We start from the raw sequence: 26,498 nt of genomic DNA on the forward strand, positions 1-26,498 counted from the left end.
TGCAATGGTTAAAGGCACCAATTTAGAAACCAGGAAACCATTTAGTTCCACCTTGGGCACAAAGTCAACTGGATGACCTTGGGGCAGCCATTTTCTCTCAGTCCAAGAAGATAATTTTTCAAAAAGTCCTGTGTAATATTTCTGAAGCAGGGCGTTTCATTTTATTCCTATTTTAAAAATATCAGAAAAGAAGAGAAGTAACCTGTGCAATAATTACAAATCATTTTGTAAAGCATGCAACTGTTATTACTTTTTGTGACCTACGCAAAGCAGCTTTCACCTCTTTTAAAATATATTTAGGGTGAAACTGATAGAAGAATGCTAGAAATAAAATATATTTGATCTAAAATGGTTGGAATGTGCCCAAATCTTGTTAAATAATCTCCAGTGAAATATAGATTTTGTTATTGAATGGGTACCAGTCAAGAACAGAAAGATGTTTCTAGCTTGATTACTGCTAAATCACTTCTTTCTACAAATGAGGCACATATGCGTCACAATGTTATGTTAAGTTCCCCGTTAACTTTGTAATAGAACTAATAAAGTTTCTAATGTAAATGGACAGAAGAAGTGATTTGATTTTTCCATTTTATAATATCCAAACATTGAGTCAATGCACTCTGAGTTGTATAAAACTATTTAAATCTCTGCTGGAGCCAAAAGACCCATCCACAGATCAGATGCTATCTAGATTATTTAGATTGTGCTGTAATCTGAGCTTCCTACTGTCCTCCATCACTGCTATGTGGTAAGCATTTAATTTAATTTAATTTAATTCAGTTCATGCCACTACTGTCACAGAGAGCTATTTCCATTCAGAGGAGGCTACATCTTTGAGAAAATAAGTACCATTGAAGATCACGGTGTTTACTTCTGAGAGAACACGTGACCATGGAAAATTTCACAGAGGTAGCAGTTATGTTTTTCAGACATTTATTAAAAGAATAAAGGATAGCTCCTTGATTAAGTGAAAAAAAACAATCCATTTCAGCTGATTAATACAGAAGTATTTTTTGTCAGTTTCAGTGATTATAAAAGCACATGTAAATCAGGTCAAGCTGTAAAAGTACTCAGGAAAATGGAACTCCAGAATATCTTGAGAAACTTACATACAGGTCAGGAAGACACAATATGGACTGGTTCCAGTTTGCCAAAGGAGTGGGACAAGGCTGTATATTGTCCACTTTTTTAGTCTATATCCATCCATCCATCTATAATTTTTCTTTACATTAAAAAAGATTTTTCTTCCATGTATTGTAAAAAATATCCAATAGGATTATAAAATTTGATTAATAAGAAAAATAAAAATTCTGGATGCATGTCTATAACTAGACTAATATTTTTTTACTTCAAAATTATTTACTTTTAGGCTAACTTTTTATAGGGATTTGTTCTAATGTACACATCTGTTGTATGCTTTACTGAATCTCACCTTTTTATGTCCTATACAATTTCTTTGTACACTGCAAAGTTTATTTTGTCTGAAGTGATTTAACTTACTGCTAGTGGGAGATTACTTGATTAATTCTTGTATATTTTATCTGTCTGATGCATGTTGACTTGAATTCATGTATATTAATGGTGATATCCTACCCCTACTTCGCAGGCTCTTTCCACCTTGGTGAATAATGAAAAAAAATTGAAAAATTAACCGGCATATGCCCTAATCCAAGATTAATGTAAGGTTTAATTAGCAGGAAACCTGATTTTAACTGATGACAAAGAATATTGCATGACACTACTAGGAAATAAGTCGTACTGTGAGATTTACTCCTATATAAGTATATGCTTATGAGTTAATCATTATTCTGTAATCTTTCAAGTTTAAGTATATACATTCAGATGTTTAGTCTTACATCACAAAAATATCTACAGTAAATGCAATATCCAAGAACAAATGATTGTCCTTTTTTTGCTTTAGGGAGAAGAAGGACCCATTGGGCCAATTGGAGTAACTGGACCAAGGGTAAGTACTGAAAAGGATGGAAGGCTGAGTCAACCTTGAGTGGGTCAGGATCGAACTCCTGGCAGTGAGTAGAGTCAGCCTGAAATATTGCAGTTTAATCACTGCGCCAGCATGGCTCATTTATTGTAAAGTTACATTAAAAACTTACAAATCTGAAATTTCATTCCTTCCCATCATCTTTAAAGCCCAATAAATTAGGGAGGGTGCCTTCTGAGACATTTGCCACATCCACATTCCTGCAATAGGCTAAGTTGACCCTTATCCGACTACTTCCCGCATCTCTCATTCAACATGCTATTACAATAACTATCTCTCACATTATAGGTGGCATGTAAATTATTTTTGTTGCAAAAATGTTTCTGCAGGCAATATATAAATCACTGTAGAAGATTGCATCTTCATTGTATATGGAATTCTTTTAAAAATTAAATACATCATTGCATTTTGGATCTTATTACTGTTGTAAAGTTAATGTTTAAGCTTTTTGTAAAGTATTTTTTGAAGTGCTTCTTTCAAACTGATATCAAATCAACTTGTTCTGGCTTTTTTTTTTAAATATATCAGATGTTTTTGCAGGACTTGATGTTATGCTTAACTTCCATAATTTGCACCTCCTCAATCTTAGAAGTTGGGACTGCTGGTGTTTGTAGTCTAAAACAGAAGTCCCCAACCTATAGCCACAGCCCACTACCAGGACATGGTCTCTTGGCCACCAGGTCGCAGGAGTAGTTGGGCAGTGCATATGTGTGTGTGTGTGCGTGCTCACCCACCCTCATGCCACTGTAGCCGCAAGTGTTGTGAAGGCGACGGCAGCGCCCCAAGTATATGCACAGGAGGCGGCAGCACCGCAAGTGGCAGGTGGCTGGTGGCACACCACATGCTGGTGTTGGCATCGCCATGAACCTTGTGCTGATGGCAGCAGCGCTGCAAGCAGTAGGCGGGCTGCAGTGTGAGCCTCGTGCCGGTGGTGGCATTGCTGCGGGCTGCGGCATGATCCTCGCGCCAGTGGTAGCATTGCCACTAGCCTGGCGGCGGCAGAGCCACAAGCCTCATACAGGCACCGGCGTCGCTGAGAGCCTCACTCGCATGCTTGCAGCTCTGTTTGCATGGTGCACTCATGGCCTATTTGTGCGTGTGCATGTGTGGCCACATTCATGTTTATGCATGCGAGTGTAAGACACCTGCCCCTCCCTCTCCCAGCAGACTGCCAAAGCAGAAAGGTTGGAGAGCCCGAGCTAAAATATTCACAGGAAAACATATCTAGTCTATGTTATAGAATAGAATATAACTATAAGTTTCACTGATTTTACTTTTATTTACTTTACTAAATATATTCAGTCCAGTTTTCCTCTTAAGATTTCCTACCTTTCTATATACATTTAATAAAAATATTACGTATTACTGGTAACCCTTCTTCTCCTACTTTCACATCCATTAATGTTTCAAAAAGCATATCGTTTTATAGATAACTACTCCACTTGAATTAATTATCAATATTCTTCTCAAGTTCTCTTCCATTCCTCCTGCGCACGACCGAAATGCTCTCAAGTAGAACTCAGATTCTTTCTCAAAGAAAGTTGTGAGTTTTAATTTATTCAGAAAGTATATCAGTTATTTATAATATAGAATTTAGGGTCCCTGGCATAGAATTACTTATTTTTCTTACGTGTGTTTTCCCCAATATTTTAGAAAACTAAATAATAGATGTTTTTCTTATTTAAAGTTACTTTTCTCCACTCGTTTATATTGTTACATTTTAAATGATCCTAAATACTTAGAAGTATTAACAGACATATAGATAATTCATCACAGAGCAATGTTCTTTAAGACATCAAATGAATTTCAGTCCAGGTTAAAAATATTCACATTTTAATATAATTTCTCATTTGGGGCCGAGTTTCCATCTATCTAAAACAGTGGTTCTCAACCTTTCTAATGCCGTGACCCCATAATACAGTTCCCCATGTTGTGGTGACCCCCAACCACTTATACATCACTGGGTGCCAGGGGCGTGGCCAAAGAAAAGGGGGAAAAAATGGCGGACAGCCTTGTTTGGCGACCCCTGTGAAATGGTCATTCGACCCCAAATGGGGTCCCGACCCACAGGTTGAGAACCACTGATCTAAAAGATGTTTTCCTTATCTGGAGTTACGTTTCTCCACTCATTTATATTGTTACCTCCTTAAATGTTCCTAAATACTTAGAAATATTAAAAGAAATAAAAAGAATTCATTACAGGGAGTTTTTCTTAAAGACACAAAATGAATTTCAGTCCATTTTAGTATAGTTTCCTATTTGGGGCTGAATTTCCATCTGTCAGGTTAAAAAACTTCAATATAGACTACAGTTAATCTGTATTTCTGACATCTCCAAATGTGGCTAAGAAGGATTGCCTATTAAAACATTGCATTTTTTTTACAGTTAATGTAAAACAATTTGTATTTTTGAAAAATGAATGAATTTGAGAAATGCAAAGCAGTAGCTGAAATGGGATTTGATTTATTGTAATGAATTTACGTTCACTTGTGAAGCTGGAAAGAAGTTTGATCCCCTCACTGCTTTGGCCTTCAGTGAGTTCTGTTTTCAGATTAATAGTAGTTTTATTTTTGGAAATTCTAAGTTCATGTATGTGCATCTGTTTCCGTTGTCAGTTAAATGAATAGAGCTTCCGAATTAAGAATATAAAACAAAAAAGTTAAACTTTTTATAATAGTTTCTACCCACTTCCTTTGAAATGGTAACGAATAGTCCTTGAGTGATTTTTTTTATGTTTTCTGATAAACTGAGAAAGATCACTACTTTCAATTTAAAAAAGTAGTTTTGAAATCATTGTTTATTTTTTTAATTAAGGCTAGTAAAGTACAAGATTTAAAATGCTAAGAAAGAAAAATAGGCGAAGCAAGAATGAATCGAAAGGTAGTTGTATAAACTCTGGAGATTATTATTGAAGAGCATATTATCCAATATCTTAATTTTGTGTTGTCAGAAGTTTCCTTTGATTGGTCCATATACTTCTTCAGCCTTATCCAAAACATATTTTGAAATCTTAAATTTGTTACAGATTTGGTCCAAGCATGAATGCTTAGAACAATTGTAAAAAAGATTATTTTAAAAATGTTCATGAGTAACTATTATAGGATTATTGCTAGACAGTGTCTTTTTGGTAGCATCAAAAGGATAAAGTGAACATTATGAAACACAAAAACAAGGGTTGTTCACAACAGATTTCGTATGAGAACAATTAAATCAGTTTGTACATGAAGTGTAGCTGCAGTTATTTTTTTATTAATGAGCAAGATAGGTAGAATACGAAATTTTTTTACAAGGCAGGTCTTTTTCTGAGAAATGATATTCCTTTTGAAATTTCTGCCCTATGACACACAAATGCATACTTAGTCCTTGCATTTCAGCAATTAGAAATGAACAAAAATACTTCATGGATGAAGAATGAACATAACTGCAATTTTCTCTAGATGTTTTTGTTGAAAGAAAAATCTAACAAACTTTACATATACAGATGGCATATATTTTGGCCCACAGTCACTTTGATAGGTTGCAGTAAGCATAATGAAACTCTAATTGTCAGCAATTTAATGAAACCTTTATTTAAAAGCTTTAAAAAAACTGGACTTCTTTGTTTGAATATAGGGGAAACCTGGAAGGAAAGGTTTTGCAGGTGAACCAGGACTAGAAGGCCTGAAGGTAGGACTTATTCCTGATACTTGCTCTTGTTAAATTAAAAATAGTAAGAATTTGAATTTTTATCAAATAGTTGTCAAAATAAGAAAACACCTATTTTCCTCACAGAGGGATTCTGAGCGATGTACGAGTAAATAGTTAGTTTGTGCATAATTGTGGAGCAGTGGTTCCCAACTTTTTTTATACTCCACACCTCTAGAATGCTTTTGATATATTCTCGCACACCTTATAAAAGTTTAAAACGAGTTATTCATATACACTATAATTTTGAAACTTCTAAACCCAAGTTTTTGCACCCCCTGGAATATCATCTCGCACCCCCAGTTGGGAACCCCTGTTGTAGAGGAAAGCAGAGATAATACTGGTGAAGGAATGCAAAAATTGTTAGCAAATAAAAGACAATAAATGACATTTCAGCCCTTCAGGAAATAGTGAAAAATATTTAAGTTGAGTTAATATGTTATGTGAAAAGTTTTTAGAGAAGTAAATAAACTTTTTCTAACTGTTGCCAAAGTACAGAAAACAGTGTAATCTATATACTGTAGGAAAATATTTAAATTTCATATAATTTAAAATAAAGTTTTATATTTTTAAAACAACAGGGAGAAACAGGAGACCAAGGAGTTCTCGGGAAAACTGGTGAAACAGTAAGAATATACTATTTTCTATTTCTAAATGGATTCGTTTTCATTTTTCTATAATTGCTTAGTTATGATGTGCTATGAATTTAATTGAAGCTTGATATTCCTGTCAAAATTCAACTGCAACTGATAAAATGAATCTTTGTGGAATTCCATAACCTCCCCAGTAATATTCTGCTTAATGTTCCCAGATAAGAAATTGGAGTTCGTATAATTTGCCCTACCGGTGCAAAGTGAGAGAAAGAAATGCATGTTTATGAGCCCAATGGAAATTCTATATTGTGGATGGAACACTCTTTTTATATTGGTTTTAGTTTCTTTCATTATATGACCCTATTCAGTAAAATGCATTTTTCGCCATAAAAATTATAACACAATTCTATGTTAAGACGTACATCTTATTATCTCCATTGTTAAAATCCTATTATACTCTTTTGTCTTTCATTTTGTCTTGAAATGCAAAATCTACCGGTAACTAGAAATAAAAATACAGAGGCATATACTATAAAATTACAGAAACACTGATGTGGAACTGACATTGAAATAAAACATAGTAAAGGACTGAACTTTGTTTTCATTTATATAAAGCTTGTGGCTCTGTCTAATAGTTTAGCATCAGGTTTCAGAACGCAGGTGTAAATTATCTGCTTGGAATGCTCATTTTTATTTGAATGAACATGCTGTTTCTTTCTCCCTCTCTTTGCCTCATTATTTCTTACATTTATGCATTACTTAAAATTTATGCATTACTTAAAATTCATCTCTGCTGTATATCCATATATTAGTGAGGCATTGAAGATCTTATGTATGAATTCCTCACTATGTTCATTCAGAAGATGGATTAATAATGTACCCATTTTATTTCAAATCATCCCTCATGACTTTTCACTTTCCTGTTGCTAAAGTTGGCTTCCAAATTTGGTCTCATATTTATGTTAATAAACTGGAATTTGATGTTTACAGAATTTCTTTTTTGCTAATTGGAAATGGCAGTCATTCTGAATTTGAATAGCACATTTAATCATATTAAAGTCATGGTACTATGCATGGATGGGATAGGATAGCAGCACACAAATGCTGGTTAGCCAGTTTGTTTGCCTTAATATATTGTTCATAGGCACTCAATAAGTTGATAAATTATAAGTAATTTTTACAATTAAAGAAGATCAAATGATATCATCATCATTAATGCTAGTTCTCAAGTAGTTTCTATATTTTTTAATGTACTTTCTAGATGTAATAAGGCCTGAAATAAAATTAATAACGGCTGTGCAGCCATATGGATTCACAATCTACATATCTTTTAACCATTTCTATTAGAGGTTTTTTAAAAAGAATACCATAATTGTTACCTCAGTACCCTCATGTTCTGAAGATCTGGATCAACTTTTCCACTTTGAATCCAGGTTGTTGCTTAGTCCTAATTAATGTAATGGATTAAAAAGCACTCATTCTGAAGATAATTTTATTACGGATTTATTATGTTCTTTTTAGACTCTACAGAAGTTTATAATATTTATTTAATATTTAATAATATATTATTAAATTTTAATATTAAAATTAATATTTAAATATCCTGTCAATATTTATATACAGAAGAACAACTTTCCACCTTCCTATATAAAAATACAGCTATGGTCTCCATTTACCCCCTTTATTGATTTAGTATACATCTCATTAAAGATAATAGCGGTCTAACTAATATCAGGAAACAGGTGAGTTTGGTAAAATTTAGTGTTCCTAAATAAAACACTTTTAGTTTTAATCTAGATTTCTCTAATCCCTCATTTGACTGACCTAAGAAACCATAGTTTGTGAAAATAAGAAGGGAATGGTCTATTACAAATCCTCTGCTATTCATTTTTAATCAAGAATTGCAAGAAATTTTAAATAACAACAATAATAAAATATATAAGTTCTCAGTTCCTTATTTTTGATTTAGAACATCACAGCATTCTTGTGTATAAATATGTCCTATTTAGACATATACTGGAATACCCCCATTAGTTCAAAACAAAAAAATATTTTTAAAAATGAGTGATATAACCAGTAATTAACAATTTATAGGTTTTGTGTAATTTTATAGGTTTTATGACTTCATTTTTTGTAATTGCTTAGAAAATGTAGAATTTTAAACCATGCCTTTATTTTGCTGAAATTCAAACACAATTGTGCCAATATGGTAGATTTTTCAAAATGTACCTGATATGAAGTAATTTGCATCATGTTCTCTAATAATTAGTTTGATTAAATCTAGTACTTAATCAAGTAATAAATTTAGTTGATTAAAAAAAACTGAGCAAGAGCAGAATTAAACCAGAAGGTAGGATCCAGAATGAGAACTCCACAGAGAAGTATGTAAGACAGGAGTGTCAAACTGCCGGCCCATGGGCCGGATGCATCATGCCAAAACTGCACCCATCCATGCCGGCAACGTGGAAAAAGTCATGATATGTCGCAACATGTCACATGACGTTGCGAGTTTGACACCCCGATCTAAGACATTAATGATGACTCAGGTGAAAAAAAAGAAAAGAAGTAATCCTTTTTTCTTCAGCAGAGAATCCATACTAGGTCCTGATTTATTTCACTGATGGAAGAAGGCTTTGTTGTTGAATGCTTGGAGACTCAGAGCATTTTAAAATAATGTAATAGTTTTAAGCTTTTGACTTAACTATCTCCCTTCTATTTAATAATATCAGATTCACATATGTGATTTTATTCTGGGTGATTCTGACTGAAAGGTGAAAGGATACAAAATCCTTTGTCCATCATTCCATTCTTTTTTTGAGAAATATATTCAAGGTTGGTTATTGTCAGTAGATACCTTTACAGTTAGATTATTTGATACATAAAAAATCTCAATCTTTTTGTTGGAAGGTTCCATAGAAATGATGCGTTTGACTATAATTCTTGTGTGAAACCTATTCATGTGGTAATTATTCATCATAACTCTTCTTGGTATTAGAGATCCTTCTAAACAAATTGTATTTTTTGTTTGCATGAAACTCAGTCAAGGGGTTTTCTCAACAGGAGAAACTATTTTGATTTAATGTATTAGCAATGTATTAGCAATTATAACATCTTATAATTGAAATGTTTTTTTCCCTGGCTGGTACAATTAGTGGCTTCATACAGAATCAGGAGATCTAGTTATATAATATTTGGTTAACTTAATAAGAATGAAAAGAATTCCATTGAGCAAATTTGTAGAACAAATGAGAGAAAGTGTTTTTTAAAAGTCATGCCAAGAAAAACACTGATTTAAAGAACTGGGGAAAAAATGCTTCTATCTCAGCTATTGTATACTGGCATGTACAGCTAAGTTTCAGTTTTTTAAATTACCACAGTATATTATAAGCAAGACTTTACTATCATTGAACACAAAACAAAAATATTTTTAAATATTACAAAAATAAGATCAGAATGTTAAAGTTTTTCCCCCCTAGAAAATAATGTGGTTGATAAAAGGGCTGTTATTACATTTGGAAGCATTATAACTCACTGCCAAACTGGCAAACATTTCCCAGTTAACTGATTATCTAAACATCACTTCAACCTATGCAAGCCATTCTAAAAATTCAATTTGTGGATAATAGCAGCTTAAATATTACAATATTCTGATATATTGCATCATATCATCTTAAAGGACCATAAATAAATCTGTCAGCACCATGATGTTAACTATTGTTAGAAGGCCAAATATCTGAATTTGCCATGCTGGCTCAGAAATTTTGGAAGTTGAAGTCCGCAGGTCATAAAATTGCCATAGTGACCCACCCCTGCTATTCAGGATGCTGGATCCTGCCTCTGGTGGGGGATTGTGAAGAAACAACAATCAAGTTACTTTCGTCTTCTACACAAAAAGAACAGATATTGTTAACATACTGCTGTCCATAATGTAGATTTTTTTTAAAAAAAAAATCTAAAGCTGTAATCTGACACTTTTCAGCCCACTGGTCTTCTGTCATAAAATAGAAGGAAACAGCTCATTATTCAGAATAATTTTTGGGTTCAGTTCTACAGAACTCTCTTTAATCTGATGCTTCAATTGGATTAGTGACTCTCCAGCATGATTTCCACACTGGCTGAAGAGTTATTGAAGCTATAAATCATACATCTGACATATATTGGCCTAAGAATGGATATTTTCAGCTCACTGGTCTCCTGTCACAAAACAGAAGGAAACAGCTCATTATTTAAGATATTGACTTAGAAAAAGCTGTTTTCCAGTTTCATATATTCACACTTTCATTCTTCAGTCTTTGTGAGCCTGAATCTTATCTTTATAAAGTTTCTTTATAATAGCATTAAAAGTTGGCTTTTCAGTTCCCAATTTTGTTCCAAGAATGTTGTTGTTTTAGTTATAGTTGGTATTTTGGGGGATATTATATAGGTAGCACTTTTATGTAGACATTTTTTCTACATTGTTTCTTTCCCATATTTGAATTTATTATTTTGAGTTTTAATTTGTTTTAAAAAGGCATTTAATATGCCAGGGAGTTTCTGGCATTCATGAGACTTGATTTAACAGAACAAAATTTAACAGAGGAATACAACTTGGCTTTAAGCTCTGGTAATACCTTACTCATATTTTATTTAAAATTTCTTTAATGTCTACCCTATTGACCATGGGACAAGCTCTTCGAACTGAAATGTTTCATGAAAACATTCGAAGCATGTAAGATTGGGATTGCCTTATACAAAAGACCTGAAGCTGAATGCAGAATTATTTTAGATTTTTCACACATTTTAAAATGAAAATAAAAGTACACTGAAATAGATGTAATTATGATGCCAAGTTACAAATATTTACTGCACTGACATTGTGATTTAATCCTTGAGGACATCTTACTCATAATAATTAGGCCATCAGCTTGATCACTAAAGGCAGATCCTCAAATGTATATACCACCAGAAAGCTGGTGAATGGGACCTATGCAGTAGCCAAATAGGAAGATAGAAAAGAATGCTTTGAACAGCTTTTGTGCGCAGTTATATTGTTCTGAGTTCCAATAATCACGGGAACAGCTTTATAATCTTCAAACAGTTATGCCAATAGACAAGAATCATATACATGTGCATATCAGTGTAATCAGAGCTGTGTAATTTTAAGGATTCTGTATATACAATGTTTTTCCTAGCTCTTAAGAGTCCTTAAAGGTATTATTTAAGATTTGTAGGCAATGTTACTAAGATTGTTGGTGACTTTGCAAAAGCAACTTCATTTTTGCATGTAGTTCCTTATATAACTAAGAAGCGGATTATATGGTGTACAATAAATGTGTACATTTTATACAGGTTGCCTAAAAATGTTTTCAGATATTTCATAGAATTTGACTGGATTCTTATGTGCATATGGCTATTTAAATATAAGCTGCTGAGATTCATTATAAGAACCTTAGTGGTGTAATGGTTAAACTGTAGTATTGCGGGCAAACTGGCCAACAGCCTGAAGTTCGATCCTAACGTGGCTCAAGATTGACTTAGTATTCTATCCTTCTGAGGTTGGTAAAATGAGGACCCAAATTATTGGGGTATATGCAAATAATGCTTACATTATAAACTGCCAGAGAATGCTATAAAGCACTATGGGGTTGGTATATAAGCCTAAATGCTATTGCTGTTGTTATAACATTGACTATAGATGACAGGTTACTGGATTATTTGCTTTTCTATTTCTTCTTCTCTTTAGGGACCTATTGGCTCATCTGGTGAAATTGGACAATCTGGAGGACCTGGTGAGAAGGTATACTATAAGATGCTAGTTGATAATTAATGCAACAAGAGCAGCACAAGTAATATGTACTATACTGTGGGTTACAACTACTGTTCTAAATTTTGTTCAATATGGGATAAGATTATTTGTCATGATAGAAGTCTGTGATTAGATTTTGTAGTTTTTTTACATTATTGTACAAGTAACTGCTGGGTTCTGTAACTGGGGAAAAGAAGTTTAAATCTTACTTTTTACCATTTCTCTAGCAAAGGTAAGTTACTCATTTTCTAATTAGGAGAGTTTGCGGTACTTGAAATTTTATTTCACATATAAACATAACAGCATACTTATTCTCAAAATCAATATTGGAATTTAATAATGCAAAAGAGTAAAAGTTACTCTATGTTGCTTGCAAAAAATGTTACTTAATAGTAAAACTGTAGCAGGATTTTTTTTTAATAAAATGAATATTTTTGAAGCAGAGCATTGATAGAATCTGTCAGCAAATAATACAACTGGGTTGAAAGTCACACAGCCTGTTAGCATTCACATTTTTATGACAACAATGGGATTATTTTCATGGGGAAGAGAGCATCCATCTTGTCCTTCCTGGGTTAATTAAAAACTGTTTTGAATCACACACATTTATCCCAGAATAAGGGAAAAAACTCTAGCAATAAATGCATTAATGGAGACAAGGAAAAGGTTCATAGGCAGGCGCAAAAGTAACTACTAAGTTCCTACTGGTTTTGTTTTCCAATCCTGCAGAGGCTTAGAAATTAGTTGAGAACCAGGAATTACCACTCACACCATCATACTGAATATTTATTTAGGTATAGAAGTTATATTTTCATTTTTTAAAATATTTCAAAACTGGATATGCAGTTCTACTGTCAAAAATCAAATAAACTACTAAATGAACAGTATGTATGTATCTATGCATGCATGCATGTATGTATTTGTTTATTTACTTTTAAGGGAGACAGAGGTAATCCAGGCCCAGTGGGCCCTCCTGGAGAAAAAGGTCTCATGGTAAGGTTTATGTAAAAAAACTACTGCCTAATTTTATTTATTTATCTTACATTAACAAAGCCTAAGTAAAAAGTGTATACTTAAATAGTTACTGGAATATTCTTGTTTACCAAATATTTAAGATCTTTAAGGTAATCCCATTTACGTGTAGAGACATTTGTATGAAACAGTCTGTTAAAAAAATGAGAAGCATCAATGATTGTAGGGATTGAGCTTAATATTATTCATTTTTCTTAAAATATACTGAAACTCTGCATTATTTTTGAACAGAAGTTTTTTGCTTATGTTAACTCTGCGTTAACTATTTTTTTAACAATACTGTCAGCAAAAATGTAGCTCTGGTTGGTCATAATTCACTGTGAAAATCATTTTGAAGGCAGGACTTTAAAGCTGTTCTGTTTGAGCAGGAAAGTACCTGAAAAAAGTAGCTTGAAATAGTGATGGGGATTTTATAAAATTCCCTAAAACATCATTTGGAACTTAGATCAAAGGCCTATTGTTTTACCTCACAGATACATTTTACAGAACTAGTATTGCTACTACTTGAATTGACAGAGAGAAATCATTTTTTTGCCATAAAAATCAAATACATATACAAATGCAAATAAGTCTCTAAGAAAATTTTCTTCATTAATAAAGCACATAAGAATTCTGTACATAGCAATACAAACTGAAACAAACTTAACTATGTATCGGCCGTACTATATTTCCTTCTGTTTCAGGGTTATTCAGGTCCACCAGGTGGTTCTGGTGATGTAGGGCCACAGGGACTACCTGTAAGTATAAAATATTATACGTTTGTTCACCTCCACATCAGTCACACCTCCATTAATTTTTAAGCTTAGGTCTATTAATGGGCAGGTTAACTTTAGAGAAAAATTATTCAGCCAAAAGTAGGGAATATTGGCTTGAGTTGGCATGAGTTCAACCTGAGCTATATCCAGTGAGTTCAAAATAAGATATTTAAACCATGCCCAATTTCTCACTGAAATTGATGGAAATGTGTTCAGCATAGGGGGGAGTGATTTGCAGTCTTTCCCTACAAGCTGTAAAACTATTCTGGAGGAAATTAGGACCTTTTGGAACATTATGCATAGCAGCAGGAAAGAAGGGTCATGAATCACTTCTGCTTTTGTGAAACCTCCACATAATTCCCACTGGATCTAGTCCAGTGAATTTGGCCAGATAGCAAATAAGACATGTACCTATGTGAGCAGATGTGTCTGTTAATTAATCATTTCAAGGCCTATCTGTTAGAAGGTAATGCCATGACTGATATGTTATCTGTTTCAAGTTGCTAATGTAATAATTTGTCTCTCATACAACTTTACTTTTCCATATCTGCAATTATGATGCAATGGATAGAGTATTGGACTGGGACTAGGGGAGATTAAGTCTTTTAATACTGCTGAGTACCTGAAGGGATTATTTTAGCCTATTTTAGAGAGAGTTTTTAAAAAAGGGCAATAAGGAGAAAAATGGCTGACAGTTTTCTGGTCTTGAGCTTTTGGGAAGAAAGTTGGTAACAAAATATAATTTGTACAAAATAGGCTTCTGCTCTATGATAAAAATGTATTTCATTCTTATTTATTATTTAGGGCCCTCCAGGAGCACGAGGACCTCCTGGACCACAGGGTAGTAAAGGTCAAAGAGTAAGTAGTATGTTGATGACCCCTAAAATACACATTATGTGTGTGTGTGTGTGTATTTGTGTGTGTGAAAAAGAAAGAAAAAAGTGCAAAGAATAGAAAGGGGAAAAAGGAAAAAGGGGAAAACAAGAACTAAATAAGTGAGTTCTGATCTTCATTCCAACAAGTATAAGCAAACTTATCATTTCTTCATTCTAAACGATTTCATACATGGTTCACATCTTCCCATAATTTGTCTCTTATCCATTTACAAATCCATGAATAAATAACCTTTCTATCCAGATGTCGACGCAAAGAGATCACAGAATTTTATAAAGATAAGTCTTATTTTAATCCTGATCAAATCTATCAACTTTGTATTCCTTTTTTATGTTTCTAACAATCTTAGTCCTTAATTCATTCAAATGTTCTCATAGAAATTGATCTCCCTTCAATTTTTTTCTTTCTCCCATCTCAAGGGTTGCTTCAAGCTTTTAACAACCCTCATTTTTAAATTCAGGAAAATTATCCAAATAATTTCACTTGTTTATTAGTTGTATTTCCATTTTGACCGTCATATATGTCTTACAATCCAGAATTTATTTTCTAGTATTTCTGCATCAGGTGATTCTTGTTTATCCTATTCTTCCTGTCAGTCTTCCAAAATATTACCTTTCACACCTTTCATTTCTTCATTAAAATTTTTGAAAATATCCATCTATATCAGCAAACACTGCTAATTAAATTATAGCTACTAGTTTCTGACCCCATTCTTCAAAAATCTCCTGAAATGTCTAGACATTATAGCATTTTCTGTCATTTTATAAGATCCACAAAAAACAGGTTTGTCTCTCTCCCCCCCTTTCTTCTTTTTCCTGCCTTTAGTTTTTATTCTCCTGTATGCTTTAAAGGAGTGAGAAATGAGAATGAGATTATTTCACTTCCAAATTGATCATTTATGTATGACATATCCCTATTCCCTTACAGAGTTAAGGTATTTAAGGCTTGGAAAATCAATCCCATTGGAGTGTACCTATTGGAAAAACAAAAGATCTGAGAAATAGCTTGAAGAATTAATTTTGAATTTCTAGAAATGAACTGCAGTCTAGCAATTTCTATCTTGAAGGGTAGATCTAAAGGTGATTATGCCCATAGCTCAAATAGAAAAATAATGGACAAGAAAAAGGGGGAATAGTAGGGATTGGCAAAAATTGCAGAGAGATAGATTTCTCATTTGTTTTGATTCAAAAATGGTGACTGGGGATGTTTTCAAACTGATGTTTTTTTAATCTCCTACAATTTTTTAATCCCCAGTGGATTCTGTGTGGATATGTGGGAAAAATGTAATAAGTGATAGGAAAAACAACAACTAAATATAGTCATTTGAATCCAATTAATTTCTGTGAATTATCATAGCAGTTGCAGATTTTGTGCTAGAATTTTGTCTTAGGAATCCTTGGATGCATAGACATGAACAGTTGCATCATTCCTGACTGTTTTTTGTTTTAATATGTCAGGGACCACGAGGCCTAGATGGTCCTCTGGGAGAGCAAGGGACAGAAGGTATTAAGGTAAACTTAACTTTTTTACCTTTGCCCCAGAAAATGATCCATGATGCTGATAGATGCATGAAGTACAGTACCATATAACCTTTCTGCTATTTGGAACTCGACTTTTTGTCTTTGTGTTATATCTTATGCCAGTGTCTTATAGTGTCTTCATTGCTTCATCCAGACTAAGATAAAAGCTGACCTCATTGTTATTTTGATCAAGTGATTATTTATCTTTACTGAGTTGCTTTGAAATTTTTTCTAGGAAGTGGAATAAAAAGTAATAAAGAAATAAATAGTACCTGCATTTGTGCCTGGATGGTTGATGACATAGTTGCCAAAAGCTTACACTGAAAAGAATGTCCATAATTTGGAACTTAAAAGAAAATTGTTATATGTTTGAATACAGTGTACATTAAAATAGCCCTTTTGCTTATTTTTCCCAGGGAGAAGCTGGTGATGCTGGGAAAAAAGGCATTCCTGGACTCATTGTACGTGGCAATTTTTAGCATTCATATTTAAGGCATCAATCCTGACAATATTTTTGAAATAGACACATTGCCTCCTTTGTATTTGCATAGGGGAAAGCTGGAATCCCTGGAGAAAGAGGCAGTCCAGGGGCACCAGTAAGTTGTTCATGCTTCAGTGCATGATTTATTTTTTTATAATTCCATTCTGCTTCTAACATAATACATTGAGTTTATAGTTGAGGTCACTTAACATGAGTTGGGGGTCTAAAGTAAACGAATAAAAGTAAACCTTGTTTAATAACTGCCTTATTTAGAAACATTTGGAGCTATGATGGTGATGAAAAAATAACTTTGTAAACAATCCTCGCATTTACAACGTTTGCAGGTCTATAAATCATGAAAGCTGAAAGATCATGAGCACAGTCATAATTTCATTTCAGAACAATTTTGATTTGTTTAATGACCAAGTTGTCAGTCCGAGTTGTGGTCACCAAATGAAGAGTACCTCTGTTAGAAGCTAGTCTGGTTCTCAGTCAAATAACCATAGGGTTGTTTGGGGCTAAAACTAACTTCCCTGGCCAGGTAGACCATAGGAACATTATGTTACACTGCTAGTGTAAATAAATTTAAAAAATTATGTTTCTAATAAAATTCAAAAAGTTTCTGCAAAAATGTAGGAATTCTATCCTGTCAAGTATTACATGTTTTATTTTTTGCTGCAGCAATTCATGTTTCTCTTTTAATTTAAAATAAATGGAAAACTGGGGAGAAGAGTAAGCATAATACTTGTTCCTTCCCCATAACTCCAGGTCCAATTGGAATCACTTTCCTAATGTTTGAAAATAACTCCTTTAAAGTATTACAGGGGAAGTGTTTAAAGTATCTACAGGTAGCACCCAAATCAAAATTTAGTTTTGATATAATAATTGCAGTGTCTTTTCTCCCATTGGTTAGTTAAGCTTTGACAAAGACTGGGAAACACGTGCAGCCCAAAGTCACATTTCCTATCTAAGTTTTAAAATCTATAATAAAAGACATTGGTAATGATGGCAGACATTATTGTTATCAATAATATATGAAAGCATTTATGTAATATAATTTATGAGATTGCTGTAGCTATTATACATAGAGGGTAAATTCTCCAGAATAGTTCTTAAATGCAAGGACAATAATGCACTGGCTCAGGTGACATTAATATCTGCATTAGAGAACAAAGAGCTTGTTGAACTGCTTCCTTTGGTTGATGAGATGATAAATTTCCTGTAGTGCAACAACTTTTTATTTCTTTTATTTGTAGAAAATAAAACATGTAAAGACAACTCAGCCAATAACAGTGTAAAAGATTAAACTGACTTTTTAAGTCTTATACAACAAGCATATTTTCATAAGCAAGCCAAGTTATATCTATTTTTTAAAAAGTAAAAACAGATATACAGTATTTCTAAATGATACAAATAAGCATTAAATACACTTCAATATTTGATACATGCCCTGAACACACATCTGAAACTGATCTGTGCTGTCCTGTTACTTGTACAGCAACTGCATAAGACACATTTTTTTCCTTTACCAGAGAAAAAGTAGCAATATTGAATTGTACATACTTTTTGAAAGATGGGCTTCAGAACATATAGTAAGGTGTAAGAGCATGTGGGAGCAGATAGAGCAGGGCTTGGAAGCAGCGACATGAACTTGGAAAAAGATAATAGCTTTGTTACCTATTCTTTTGTACAGCCATATGCATATTCTAGAGAAACCCTTGAAAAGATTTGCAGTTTTACTGAATTGCAGATATACCACTATGCTACAATTCAAACTATGGCAGTAGAGAGGGATGTTTTTAGTTCTATTTCCATGGAATTTTGTGCAAAATTTATTTCAGTCTATAATGCAAACAAGGCAGCATTTGTAATCCAAGAACAAAGTCTCGTATACATATTTCCAAGCAAATTTCTAAATGAAGCTTATATAGAGGCACTTTGGCATTGTAGTTAAGATATCAGGCTAGAAACCAGGTGACCATGAATTCTAGTCCTGCCTTAGATATGGAACTGGCTCGGTGAACTTGAGCCAATCCCTCTCTCCAACCCTTAGGAAGAAAGCAATGGCAAATGACTTCTGAAAACCTTGCCAAGAAAACCTAAATTTTCCAAAATTAGACAAAAATGCTAAAAGCATGCTGCGAAAAGTAAGAAAAAAGTAAGTCTGTCGTAAAAAAATCAAATGCTAGCTAGAATAATTTGACAGCATTGAAAAAATAAACGTGTTCTGATTTATTTGAAATACCTGAATGAATGAAAAGGTCTTTGCTTAGTGTCAAAATGTGTTCTGACCTGGATCCCCAAACACAACAGCCACACCAATAAATCTCCAACGTCTCTTTTATTCAACGCCAGCAATTTCACCTAGCCGACTGTTAAAATCTTTAGTTGCCTTCAAACCATGGAGCCTCCCAAACACCCAGAATTAATCTTAGTCTCTCACCACGCTTGCAACAAGAGTCCTTCAGGCAAGCTGGCTCTCTTCCAACATAAGACCCATGCACACACTCAGAAGATGCTCCAATTCCCAGTGCCACAGGATCCGAGGAAACTCTGGCAAGTTTCCAAACAAGAATCAGGAGTTCCAAGTAGAAGTGGCTGACCGGCAGGGAGACAAGTAGTTGTCTGCCACAAGTAGTTGTCTGTGGTCCGAGATGAAGAACTAGATTTTGATAGGGAGAAGTGTGAATCAGGTATTGCACATCAGTCATGCAAGAATAGAAAGGCTCCCAAAAAGAGAAGCTACCTTCTGGTAGGTGATTCAATTATAAGGGATGTAAATTTAGGAAAGGACACAGAGGCTTTGAAAGAGGTCAGGTGTCTTCCAGGTGCTACTGCCAGTAGGGACAAGAAGCGTATTTCTAAAATAATCAAGAATGGCAGCAAGGACTGTGATGTGGAGGCTATTGTACACCTTGGCACTAATGATCTGTCCCAAAAAGATGTACTCTCTGTGCAGAATGATTTCCAGAGCTTGGGGAAGGAACTTAGCAGAATAGGCTGTAGGCTTACTTTCTCAGAGGTTTTACCAGTGTATAAGGAGCAAAACGGAAAAGGCCAGCGCATAGCACAATTCAATATGTGGCTAAAGGAATGGTGTAAAGGGGAAGGCTTTGGATATATTAGTCACGATGTCAGTAGCTGGTCCAATCAAAAGATGTACAAAAGAGATGGTTTGCATCCATCAAAAAAAGGGACTGAGTTACTCGGCTATAAATTCACAGATTTTCTGGAGGGAAATTTAAACTAAACAGCGGGGACAGGGAGTTAATTGATACGGAACAACCCTGTCCCCGGCAATTTAAAAACTATAGGGCTATCAGTGCATGTAGCACAGATGTGTGTGTGGACAAGAATACCAACCTTGCTACCAATCAAAATGAAGCCTCTAATAGCGAGTGCCATATAAAGTGCACTAACCAAATAGGTGGTAAGACAATAGGGGAACTCAGGCACCACACAGGTTATGTAGAAAGGAAACACAGGGCCACCCACAAAGGACTCAAATGTTTATACACCAATGCACAAAGTATGAACAGCAAACAGGGTGAACTAGAAATTCAGGTTAATGAGGGCAGATACGATATTGTTGCCATTACGGAAACATGGTGGGATGAAACTCACACATGGAACACACAGCTAGAGGGATTTAAATTATTTAAAAGAAACAGACCAAATAAAAGAGGAGGTGGAGTTGCTCTCTATATAAGAAATAACTACATCTTCACAGAAATAGAGTACAACAATGATAAAAACTGTCTTGAATGCATTTGGGTCAATATAAAAGGGGGGGGAAATGACATTGCCATAGGTGTATACTACAGACCACCCAACCAAACAGAGGAAATAGATGAACTTTTTGCTAGTCAGCTAACTAAGGTATGTAGGAAGCACATCACAATAGTAATGGGGGACTTTAACTACCCTGACATCAACTGGGAGACAAACTCCGCACCAAGTGGAAGATCAAACAGGTTCCTGGCAAACCTAGCAGACACTTTGTCTCCCAAAAAGTAGAGAATGGAACTAGGGGATTAGCCATTTTGGATCTAATTCTCACTAACAGAGATGAAATGATAGACGGTGTTGGAGCCATAGGAACCCTGGGAGGAAGTGATCATGCAATATTAGAATTCAACATTATAGAAGCACAACCAATAGAACACAGTCAAACTAGAGTCTTGGACTTCAAGAGAGCTAATTTCAATAAACTTAGAGAGGGCTTGGGAAGGATTCCATGGATGAGAATCCTCAAGGGGAAAACAACTCAAGAAGCTTGGGAAATTTTGAAAAATGAGATAATAAAAGCACAGTCTAGCACAATACCAACAAAGAGGAAAAATAACAGCTCTCAAAAGAAACCAGCATGGCTGCATAAAGAACTCTCTGACAAATTGAAAGATAAAAAGGACAAGTAAGAAAGTGGAAAGAGGGGAACATAACTAAGTCAGAATATCAGCAAATAGCCCGAGCCTGCAAAGATGAAGTGAAGAAAGCCAAGGCTCAAAATGAACTAAGGCTTGCGACCAAAGTCAAAAATAACAAAAAAAGCTTCTTTCAACATGTAAAAAACAAGAAAAAAGTGAAGGAAATGATTGGTCCATTAGTGGGTGGAAGTGGCAAGAAGGTGACAAGCAACAGGGAGAAAGCAGAACTATTTAACTCATTTTTTGCATCTGTCTTTACACAAAGGGAAAAAACAGACCAACCTATCAAAAATAGTGCCACAAAAAACAAAACAGAAACACAAGTTAAGATAGGCAAGAAAATCGTTAGTGAGCACCTGTCCAGCCTAGATGAGTTCAAATCGCCAGGACCAGACGGATTACACCCCAGAGTTCTCAAGGAACTGGCAGATGTGATATCGGAGCCACTGAACTATATTTTTCAAAGATCCTGGAACACAGGGGAACTACCAGAGGACTGGAAAAGAGCTGATGTAGTTCCCATCCTCAAAAAAGGAAAAAAAATGGATCCAGGAAATTACAGACCTATCAGCCTGACCTCAATACCTGGGAAGATCCTGGAAAAGATAATCAAACAACGAATCAACGAACACCTAGAGGCAAACAAAGTCATTACTAAAAGCCAACATGGGTTTGTCAAAAATAGATCATGCCAGACAAATCTTATTGCATTCTTTGACCAAGTGACAAAATTAGTGGATCAGAGGAATGCTGTGGACATAATTTACTTGGACTTCAGTAAGGCATTTGATAAAGTAGATCACAACCTACTACTTGACAAGATAGAAAAATGTGGGGTAGACAGTGGATCCGTAGCTGGCTGACCGGCCGTACTCAGCGAGTGGTCCTCAATGGAACTGCATCTATATGGAGGGAAGTGTGTAGTGGGGTGCCCCAGGGCTCTGTTCTGGGCCCAGTACTCTTCAACATCTTCATCAACGATTTGGATGAAGGGATCTCATCAAATTTGCAGACCACCAAGCTGGCAGGAATAGCCAACACTCCAGAAGACAGGCTGATACAGAAGGATCACAGACTTGAACACTGGGCACTAACTAACAAAATGAAATTCAATGGTGAAAAAAGCAAGGTTCTACATTTAGGCAAGAAAAACCAAATGCACAAGTACAGCATAATGGCACCATGCTCAATAGTAGTAACTGTGAGAGGGACCTCGGAGTCCTAGTAACAATCACTTAAATATGAGCCAGCAGTGTAGCTGCCAAAAAGGCCAACACAGTGCTAGGCTGCATTAACAGAGGGATAGTCAAGATCACGTGAAGTATTAATACCAGCCTGGTAAGGCCACACTTGGAATACTGCATCCAGTTTTGGTCACCACGATGTAAAAAAGATGTTGAGACTCTAGAAAGAGTACAGAGAAGAGCAACAAAGATGAAACTGGAGGCTAAAACATATAAGCTTTGGGTATGTCTAGTTTAAAAGATTGATAGCAGTAATATCTCAGGGGCTTTATTTTCCAAAGTGAAGGCAGGACAAGAAGCAACGGGTGGAAACTCAAGGAGAGAAGCAACCTAGAACTAAGGAGAAACTTCCTGACAGTGAGAACAATTAATCAGTGGAACAGTTTGCCTCCAGAAGCAGTAAATGCTCCAACACTGGAAGTTTTTAAGAAGAGACTGGACAGCCATTTGTCCGAAATAGCGTAGGGTTTCCTGCCCGAGCAGGGGGTTGGACTAGATGACCTCAAGGTCCCTTCCAACTTTACTACTATTACTATTACTATTACCTATTCGTCTCCACCCCTGCCTTTTATCCACAGCTGAGGGTTGGGTTCTGTTAGCAGCAATGGCTCTTCCGCCCCAAAGACCGGCCCATAGCCTCTTGCTGTTCTCCGCTCCTCAGCCTCCGTCATACCTGCGCATCAATCACTGGCCCCTGGTGATCCTCCTCTCCTGACTCACTTGCCTCAAGGCGTGAAGGTCTCAGCCTTTCCATCCGGGGGCTGGCGGATGGCCCAGGATCCGCCTCTGTTCCTGGCTGCGACAGTTCCATTCCTTCGTCCCATTGGAGCTTTCAGATGGCCCTGATGCTGGGCCCGACACCCACTACTGTGCTTCCTTCTCTGAGTTTTGGCTGCGGAGTCCTCTGGCTGCCAACAGACCACAACAAAATGGCATTAAGCAGACATCAGCACATCTCCCTGGGTCCAGCATTGCAAAGTTGGAACACTGCTACTGGGGATGCCTTATATATAATTTGATAGTTTCCTACCATAATTAAAAATCATTTCCTCTACAATGTAGCTAGCCATGCTTCTGGACAATAGTATTGTAACAATAGGACATCTTACATGGGTCAGTTTTGAAGGACACTAAGAATAATACTTTGGATGTCTGCCGTATACAAGAAATGGAACACATGGAATATTTTTTCAAAGCACATCTTAATGTTGCTAAGCTTTAAAAGGAAGTTATTTTTTTGTTGTCAGTGGTTTATTTTCTGATTTGTTATATGAAAAGGCAGCTTCAAAAAGATTGACTATTCTTTTGTTTCCTGTCCCCAAATGATCCTACAGGAAGGCCATCTAGACTGTAGCAGTTATTTGTCATTTTTCATATATATTTATAATATGTCTTCATATAACTACAACAAAGTAAGTGTCATTGAATTCACTGTAGTTTACTTCACAGATAAATAGAGGATTTTATCTTTAGTTTGTATATCTTAATTTTTCAAAGACGATTTAGGATACTGCTCACCAAAACAAAGAATTTACTAATTCATAAATCAGCTAGTCAGTGACCAGCCACAAGTCCTTTTATAGTAGAAACAAAATTATTGGATTTAAAAAGTGTCATTGAAGATGTTTTATGAATTGCATTTTGGTCAATTTATGAAGATTTGAGGGAAATTTTAAGTAGCTTTTTGGTTTTGATTTTGTGTTTTCAGGGTTTGCCTGGCCTTTCTGGAAGTACGGGAGATAGAGGTCCTTCGGGTGAACCAGTAAGTTGATTTCATTTCCTTTCATTTGAAATGTGAAATATAATTTCTTGGAAAACATGTGTCTTATTCTGTTGTAATTAAAGATATATTAAAGAAGAAGCATTATTTTTGGGCTGAAACTGTGTGGCTCTTTATAAGTCTTTCTGTTCTATAGAATAAAGAAATTTTTTTGTCATTTCTTTAACATGGAAGATTGTCCTCTTAAACATATCCATGAAAGCCCGAAAAGTTGTTATCTTGAGAGAGGGTGCCTTGCATTCACTTTTTTAAAAATTCCTTTTCTGGCCTTTTCTGTTCAGCTTTTACCTCATCATTTCAGATAGTATTTATAAAGAACCCACATGAGGCATTTTTTTTTATTCCCAAGAGATTACCCAGCTGTAGTACATTTATATCAAACATATCCTCTAATGCTACAATTTGACCAGTTCACAAATATACACTCTCCAAGATCAGTTAAGTATTTAATCTAGAGCAGGGGTGTCAAAATGCTGGCCCGCGGGCCGTATGAATCACATGGAAGCCACACCCACCCCATTGCCAGCAATGGTAAAACCGGCCTGATACGTTGCGTGACGTCACATGATGTCGCAAGTTTGACATGTCTGATCTAGAGTGTCTCAGGTTTCTTATACTTAGCTGGTGTGATTGTATATTTAATTTAGTCTCAGATAGTTGGTGTAACTTCCTTATTAGATCTTTGAAGCTAAATAGAAAGTAAATTGTTTTTCTGAGTACATAACCCACCTGTCAGTTAATATAAATACATTTGACAATGACTTTCGGTTGATTATTTAAATCAGTATCTTTTCCAATATAGACAACTTTAAGATGTATGGACTTCAACTCCCAATTCTATGAGTTATAGTCCATACATCTTAATGTTGCCAAGTTTGAAAATCACTGATGTAAATTGAGTGACAACTTGCACAACAGTCTTTATGACAAAATAAGCAGTGTTTGAAGCATCTAAATTTCCTAGTCTAGAAAAAAAAAGGCTATAAATTGTTGGTGGCAGGTGGCAAGTATTGTCTGCTAATTGTTCAACCCAATCTAAGAGAAATTAGAGGACTAACAAAAATGTGGAATTTGTCTCCACTGATTTCTATATCAAAATTCTTATGTATTACTAATTTGTACTATTGGGAATAGTCAAGGATTGGTCTTTGGCTCATTAGCCTCATAGGAATGCCTGTTGGCAATTATTGCACATGATTTTTTGGGGCTGATAACCTGAAAAAAACTACTGAAATATTTTTAAAATGCAAGCATATTTCATTATATGTCACTACTGTACTATTATTGGGCATCTGTATATTGTATCTGATAATTCAAATGATTGTTTTGTTTGTCTGAGCATAATAAATATCTTAAATAAAAAACCTATTTTTCAAACTTACAGATATAAACCAGTACCAGATTCAGAATTCTGTGCCACATTCATTTGTCCTAGTGTCCATTGTTTTATTTTTCTCCATTAAAAATCAAAGAATCTGCTGTCAGAATTTCTTTAATTCATCCGTTAAAACAAAACCAAGATTTGGCCTCTTTCATATGTACTTAACAAAAACTGGTTGAAATTACAGAGCATGAAGCAAAACTAGTATGAAATTTGAAATAAAATCAGTATATTAAACTGATTAAACTGATTAAACTCCTTTAAATCAAGGTCAGCTCCTGGTGACAACAGAGATATGTCCATGCCTGCAGTCACCAGTTTTTGGGATACTATGGAAATGCTTTTGTTACCGTTGCAGTTTTTTAAAAATCCAGTACAGGGGTTCCCAAACCTCCAGTCCATGGACCAGCACCAGTCTGCAGCATGCCAGTAAGTGGGCAGCACAAACAAGCAAAGCAACATTCTCGGGATGCAGGCAGTATTCAAAAGCACACCCCCTCTGGTCCACGGAAAATCCTTTCTCCGTGGCACCGGTCCCTGGTGCCCAAAAGGTTGGAGACCTATGTCCTAGTATACACTGATAGCCCCCAATCCAAGAACCAGCCAAGCCTGAGTCTGCTTAGCTTTTGATCCCAAAGAAGGTCAGGTAGATATTGGCATCAGCTATCTAGCAGAGTTCCTGATTTTGCTGATATAAACGATATCAGAAACAGTGTTGTGGACTCCAAAGCTGGAAATTTTAAGGCACTACCAGAAACCCCAAGTTTAGTAGACATCAACTTTCATGTTGAGGCTACTCTATCAAATATGATAAGAGGTTTTTTTTTACAATCTCTACACCTTTCATGGGCTTTTGAAAACTTATCTGAGAGCCTTCCCATGAGGTAGTTCTTATCCTTAATTATTTCTTGTACTGTAGA

General features: G+C 35.2%; 1 protein-coding gene across 1 annotated transcript in view; it reads left to right on the forward strand.

Annotated features, from left to right (window-relative positions):
- Positions 1 to 26,498, forward strand: part of COL24A1 (collagen type XXIV alpha 1 chain) — a 143,682-nt gene that overhangs the window by 67,522 nt on the left and 49,662 nt on the right. The window contains exons 22-33 of the mRNA XM_039321005.1: positions 1,053 to 1,171; positions 1,922 to 1,966; positions 5,615 to 5,668; positions 6,268 to 6,312; positions 12,002 to 12,055; positions 13,004 to 13,057; positions 13,780 to 13,833; positions 14,656 to 14,709; positions 16,203 to 16,256; positions 16,682 to 16,726; positions 16,817 to 16,861; positions 24,126 to 24,179. Coding sequence (XP_039176939.1) covers positions 1,053 to 1,171; positions 1,922 to 1,966; positions 5,615 to 5,668; positions 6,268 to 6,312; positions 12,002 to 12,055; positions 13,004 to 13,057; positions 13,780 to 13,833; positions 14,656 to 14,709; positions 16,203 to 16,256; positions 16,682 to 16,726; positions 16,817 to 16,861; positions 24,126 to 24,179 — 677 coding nt within the window. The remainder of the gene's footprint in view (positions 1 to 1,052; positions 1,172 to 1,921; positions 1,967 to 5,614; positions 5,669 to 6,267; positions 6,313 to 12,001; positions 12,056 to 13,003; positions 13,058 to 13,779; positions 13,834 to 14,655; positions 14,710 to 16,202; positions 16,257 to 16,681; positions 16,727 to 16,816; positions 16,862 to 24,125; positions 24,180 to 26,498) is intronic.

The sequence above is a fragment of the Crotalus tigris genome, unplaced genomic scaffold (genome assembly GCF_016545835.1).
Source record: "Crotalus tigris isolate CLP2741 ecotype Arizona unplaced genomic scaffold, ASM1654583v1 scf7180000023718.2468807, whole genome shotgun sequence".
Taxonomy (NCBI): domain Eukaryota; kingdom Metazoa; phylum Chordata; class Lepidosauria; order Squamata; family Viperidae; genus Crotalus; species Crotalus tigris.